This window comes from Trachymyrmex septentrionalis, unplaced genomic scaffold (genome assembly GCF_001594115.1).
Source record: "Trachymyrmex septentrionalis isolate Tsep2-gDNA-1 unplaced genomic scaffold, Tsep1.0 scaffold33, whole genome shotgun sequence".
Lineage (NCBI taxonomy): Eukaryota > Metazoa > Arthropoda > Insecta > Hymenoptera > Formicidae > Trachymyrmex > Trachymyrmex septentrionalis.
In genome coordinates, this window is record NW_017305494.1 from 951,084 (window position 1) to 958,128 (window position 7,045).

Genomic DNA, 7,045 nt, shown 5'->3' on the forward strand with positions numbered 1-7,045 from the left:
ACCATTTTGCATAAATGTGGCTGAATTTCGTTGATGCAGCGTTGAATCTCCTCCTTTAATGCACGGGTGGTTGTGGGCTTGTTGACATAGACCTGTGATTTCAAATAACCCCATAAAAAGAAATCTAATGGTGTTAAATCACACGATCTAGGGGGCCAATTCTGATCACCTAAACGAGAGAGTACACGACCTGGAAACGTCTCATGCAGTAACTGAATTGTTTCACGAGCTGTATGGCATGTGGCACCGTCTTGTTGAAACCACATATTGGCCACATCAATATCATCCAATTTCGGCAGAAAGAACTGTGTTATCATGTAGCGATATCGAGCACCAGTAACAGTCACTGCTTGACCAGCCTCATTTTCAAAAAAGTATGGTCCAATGATGCCTCCAGCCCAAAATCCACACTAAACAGTGACACGTTGTGGATGCATTTGTTTTTCGACAATCACATGTGGGTTCTCCGTACCCCAAAAGCGGCAATTTTGGCGATTAACAAAGCCATCAAGGTGAAAATGTGCTTCATCGCTTAGGATGATTTTGCTCGAAAAATCAGCATCCATTTGTTGAATAATGAACACACGTTGTTCTATCGTGTAACGCTCCATTTTCACTAACCCTAAACTGTCAGCTGTTAAATTGTTTTTTTTTTTGGGCTGCCAACACTTTACTGCACAAATGGCGGCAAATTCAAATTTTGCGTTAATTTTGGGACCTTTATACAAAGTGATATATGTATATATAAAATATATGTACAATAATTTATATTCATAGAAAACCTGTAATTGTTAGAAGTTCTCTTTGCTAAAATAAGATTATTTCTCTAGATCTAAATGTCTAACGCAATAAGCGCAAAGAAAACTACAATTACAAAATATACATTTATTAATTACATACTAACGTCCGTGAAAAAACGTAGAAAGACTTACGGATTTTTAAATACTTTTTTAAATAGTTTTTGTAATATTTTTTTTGAAATTTTTTTTTTAGAACTTAATGTCCTCTCCTAACAGCGACAGTAAAAATAATTTTACGTAAGAAGAGAAAAAAATAATTTCCACGAAGTCTGAGAACTTTTACATCATCGCTTCATTTTCATTCTCCAGCAGCCCTATGTCCAAAAATATATTACTATGTCCAAAAAACATTTTTAAAATGTCTTTTTCATCCATCAACTCTGAGAAAGTGGTTGCGAAGTGTTAATTGTAATCCAGAAATAGCTGATAAAAATAATACAAAATGTACTCCATAAAATATAAATTGCTCAAGAAAACAATAAGAAGCTAATATTTAATTTAATTTTAAATGAAACGAGCATTAAAAGACATATTGATTGGAATGGAAAAGAATTGCATGGATTTATTGATACATTAATAATAACATATCGCATATATCTGAAGCTCTTGTTTTCGTGCTAGTTTGCATAGTCATTTTTTTAAAGTTTCGATTGCATATTATCTTATTAAGTCATTAAATGGTTGTGAAAAAGCTGATTTAATAAGTAATATTTTATGTGTACTTCATAAATATACCATTGATGTAGTAAGTATAATATTTAACGGAGCCTCTTCAAACATTGCTATGTGTAAGATATTAGGTGCACAATTGAAACAGAAACACGTAGAAGAGCTTGTTCCATACTTTACGTATCCCGCTAATAAATCTAAACTATATTCTATGACGCATGTCATATGATAAAACTTATTAGGAATGCTTTTAAGAAAGGAGATATCATAAATAAAAATGGTAACACAATAAACTGGAAATTTATTGCGGAATTGGTCAATTTACAAGAATTTGAAGAATTGCATGCTGCTAATAAAATTACACAAAGCATGTAAACTTTTCAAATCAAAGAATGAAAGTAAATTTAGCAGTACAAGTGTTAAGTAATTCAGTAAGTGATGCATTGACATTTGCAGAATACGATTTATAGTTACTAGAATTTTCTCAGGCTTCAGCAACTGTAAAATTTTACAAATTTTTTAATGATATATTTGATTTAATGAATTCATGCAATTTATATGATAAGACAGAAACAAAACGTGTTATAACAAAAGATAATCTACTTACTATAAAGAATAAAGTAAAAACATTTATTTCATACATTAATTCTTTAACGATAGCAAATATTTGTGTACTTGAAAGCAGTCATAAAATTGCATTTATTGGGTTCATAATTAATTTACAAAATGTTATTGCATTGGGAGAAGAGTCGTTTAACATCGATAAAGTAGATTTTTTTATAAATTGTCGCAAGATCATCTCGAAACTCTTTTTTCCCTGAAAGAAGAATGAACGATTGGAATAACATTCTTACTGCCAAATAATTTAAAGTATCATATAGAAAAGTTTTACAGTTTATAAATGTGTCTGTTTCTTCGAGTGCGAATTGTATTCTGCAGGATAACACTGAACTGCTTCAATTAACAAATTGATAAGACTTCTTGTTAGCAGAGCATGGTTGGATGGGTTGAGCCAGTAATTAAGTAGAAACTTATAAATGAACGTAATTTATTGAAAAGTAAATTTTATAATCCGCGAGCGTGCTGTCCTCTCATTTCGGAATTCAAGCAGAGACTGCGAGAGAGAGATCACTTAAACGGATATCGGTTAATTACGATGAGAGTCGAAGTTTTCCGAGCCGCGCTTGAGTCGAGTACAGTACAGTCACGCATAAAAGTATTGGTCTGTACACTCGAGTACAGAAACGCGCTGAACTCAAATACTTGTATTCTCAATACAAATGAATCTATGAACAATGAGAAAAATTATATTCTAGAAGACACACACAATACTGAACTCCTTCAATTATCGTATAAATTATTATTATTAAATTCTCACGGCTCTACAAGCAATGAGAAAGAAGTAAATAACTTACACAAAACAGCAAATATTGACTCATTAGAACAAAAAACTCATTAGAACACAAGTTTCTAAATACTATTTTCATAAATCATAATTGTATAATGAAAAATAATAATTAATGTCTAACTGAGTATGCCAGTAAAATAATTATAATATATATCTAATTATATTGTTAAAAACGTTATAAAAACATTGATTGTTCTATTTGCAAAAAATGATTAATTTCAAATGCAACACAAAAAGACACAAATCAAATTAACAATCTCTTGCAAAGAATCGAGATGATTTATGTAAAGCATCAAATAATATTAACAATATGTAGAATGGCAGAAAAAACATTCATGCAGATATAATTATAATACAATATTTAAAACTAAAAACATTTTACAGCACTTAATATTTCAAACTTTACAATCTCTTCCTTTTTATGTACTTCAAGTTAACAATCATACTTTTAATAAAATCTCGTCATCTAGTCATTGAGATCAAATAATAAATTTAATTTTAACATTTTTTAATTTACGTCTTATGTATGAAAATAAAAAATTTAAAAATTGCACTCAAAGAATTAGAATGAATAATAATAAGCTAACGTTATTTCAAAATCATTAAAAATATATATGTTGAAGATAAAATATATTTTTAGAAATGAGTGTGTTACTTTGTTTGTGACAAAACAATATTTTATTTTTTCAAGTACTTGAATACAATGTAATATTTTAAAAATAAACTGTTTTTGTTTTTTTCCTATTTGTTTTTCCGTTAAACAAATATAAATAAAAGAAACATATATTTGTAAGTAATATACTTCATATGTTATTTACAAATGTATGTTTCTTTTATCAGTTTTACAAAGAAACGTTACATATTATATATATTTTATGTATCGGCAGGTATATACAGGGTGCGGCGCCAAAATCCGGATAAATTTCAAATTGAAATTCCCTCCGTTCAATACCATTGGTAGATGTCGCGATTGGCAGTCAAATAGCTTGACGCATGTACTAAACCATCATAACCTCGAAACAGTCGCAATGTTGTCCAAGTGCGGAGTACAATTGAAGAGCCGCGATTATCGAAAGTATTCGCGCCTGGCGCTCGGCGACAGAAATCATTCGGTTTTTCGGGTATCCGAGATCGACTGTGTATGATGTCTTCGCAAAGTATCATGAGTCGGAGAAGTCCAACGAAGGTTCTGCAACACCGGCGAGGAAATTCCACTCGAAGGAGGGCGTTTTTTTTAACAAAGGGGAAAATGTCACAAAAGAAGTTTATTTGCGTGTTCTGACAAATGTAGTGAAGCCGTGGATGGAAACTGTGTCGGCTGGAAAGCCATATGTTTTCCAGCAGGACGGTGCGCCCGCCCACACAAGTCATTTGGTGCAAAATTGGTTGTCGGACAACGTCGACATGTTTTGGTGGAAAGAATTCTGGCCTCCCAACAGCCCAGATTTGAATCCTTTGGACTTCTACGTATGGGGCGTGGTTGAAAGGGTCACGAACAAGTCCAGACATCCAAACGTCGCATCATTGAGAGCCGCTATTGAAGCGGCATTCACCGATATGGACCGTGACGCATTAAAGCGTACCTGCGCACGCTTCAGACCGAGAATGGAGGCGGTCATTCAAGCAAGCGGGGGATATATTGAGTGAATATGTTCTTTATGGCCTTACAAACAATGGAGCTAAACAAATTTTGTAAATCTTTTCATTGTAGCAATAAAACATGTTTAGAAAAATATATATAATTTGTCCGGATTTTGGCGCCGCACCCTGTATACACATATGTATGTGTTAAAAAAATAAAATTTTTGTTTTTATTTTTAATATATTTATATTAACCTCAAATCCTTCTATTATGTATTTTTATTAAAAATTCTTACAATCGCATTTGAAGGTAAAATATATTTTGTTGCAAGGCGACACATATTTTGAAGCTAACCCGCATTTTATTTTGCATTTACTTTATAAGTTCATAATTATAATCTTTTTTTTATCTGCCTGAGCAGACATACGATCGCGCACGATGCACCTCCCACTTTCTTCTATTAGAAAGAGAACGAAAAATCTAATTGTGTTCCCTCCTTCTTGCACGTGACTGCCATGTCTCTCGCCACATGCTCGGTTTATCTATACTATGTGTATATATTATGACTTGTGAATCAGAAACAATGAGTAATTTCTTTGTGAACTTAATGATGATCGCCAATCTTCCTTTGCCATTAGCACAGTATATACAGTAGCAACTCTCTGTCGGCACCTTTGATGTTAGTGTTGGCCAAAATGGAGTGCATATGCGTGAAATAAGTAAGTTATCTAGCGTTGCCATGATTACCACCTAAACTTCTTTCTCTTTTCATCATTTTTTCACTCTGTCAAAATTCCTCACAAAATTCACTAGATTTATTCGCATCGCAATCCAACAAATTCGTTGAAGTGAGTAAGTGCTATTGTAGGAACACATTGGAGCATATAAGAGCATGCGACGCGAATAAACCTAATATTGCGATGAAATAATTTAAACTTTATGAAAATTAATAAAAATAAATTGTAAAATTATATGTAATATTGAAAAATAAAGAAAAAATATAGAAAAATTAGGAAAAATATTAAATTAACTTAAAAATGTATATTTGTATAAAGGAATATTATGTAATTATATATCTATGAAAATGTAATTATGAGAAAGCTGAGAGATATAAAAAAAATTCATATATGTCCGAAAAATAAGTTTAAAATACAATAAATAAAAAGAAATCCTTTTTGCTCGATATTCTATGTTATTTTTTGTTCACTTTTTCACTCTCTCTCTCTCTCTCTCTCTCTCTCTCCCCCCTCTCTCTTTATCACTTTTTTACAAAAATTATACCAACCTCTCGAGATTTCTCACACAACATTTCACCAAATGGATACGTAATACTTTCCTCTAAATTTCCACTCTAAATCATGTATGCTCGAAAAACAAATGTTTAAGTGGAATATTGAAACGCTTATTTAAGTAGAGAGAAAAAGAAAGAGAACAATAAAATAGGGAGAAAAAGAGACGGAGCAACTAATTAAGTAAATACAATTTTTCGTTGTTTTATTGTTTCCTCTATCCTTATCCTATATCCTAGGCAGCACAAATTTGGATACATGTCCAAAACTGGGGCATAAAACGTCTTAAAGACGTTTTACGTCTCACTTTTAAACATTGTACTATCTAAAATTGTCAATAAATTGTTGACTTACAAATATCATGTTTCACATACTGTTTTATGATTTCATTTGGTTCATTCTAGAAATATATTAAAATTAGAAACAAAAAGTAGACCTATATTAATATATACAATGATGTATCTAAAATCATATATAGAATTTATCAATACTTTTTAATTTTAAAAATACTTTATATGTGAAATACTACAACATCTCTTGTTCAAATTCAGCGGTTCGTAAAACCTTCCAACATGGCTGATAGTTACGTGATCGATAACCACCGACATCAGAAAAGCTACTGTCGCTACTGTATGTAGTTATACTAAGGCAATAAATGAGTATTCGCATCAGCAATTTTTAATCCTTTTCTCGCTCTTTTACTTCTTTCTTTAATCCCTTACTTTCTCTCCACTCCACTGCTAGGCTAAAAAGATTAAAGAGAGAAAAGAAAAGATTGAAGAGAACAAAGAGGGAAAAGGACTAAAAATGGCGGATGCGAATATCTATATATTATTATAGTGTTCTAATTATACTGTGACGATAGCAGCTATTCATGCAGAGGTCCGTTCGGTAAATTAAATCATGTGGCTGGCAGATGAGACAGTGGATGCGCTAGTCACTGCGTAACCCCGGATCTACAATAGATTTTTAAGCCTTATTAAGCTATAAGGAATGGACGAATCACAATCAATTATAATAGTTTTTATGGCTTAAGGCTTATGGCTCCGGTACATCAGCGTGATGTTCGTCGCGCACGATACGCGATATTCAATGAGAGTATACCTTTAGAATGAAAAAATCAGTAAAGCTGTACACTCATTGGATATTGCGTGTCACACGCGACGAACATCGCGTTGGTGTGCTGGAGGCATTAGAACTCTATTATGTAGATCCGGGGTAAACATATGCACCCTAGGCTACATTCCACAACTTCTTTTTTGAGGATAATTTTACTTATATGTAATAGTTACATGTA

General features: G+C 32.2%; 1 protein-coding gene across 1 annotated transcript; it reads left to right on the plus strand.

Annotated features, from left to right (window-relative positions):
- Positions 1 to 233: 233 nt before the first annotated feature.
- LOC108750144 lies at positions 234 to 4,524 on the plus strand. Its single transcript, XM_018489404.1, has 2 exons — positions 234 to 482; positions 4,036 to 4,524. The coding sequence occupies exons 1-2, from the start codon at positions 234 to 236 to the stop codon at positions 4,522 to 4,524; spliced, it is 738 nt and encodes a 245-aa protein (XP_018344906.1).
- The last annotated feature ends 2,521 nt before the right edge of the window (positions 4,525 to 7,045 follow it).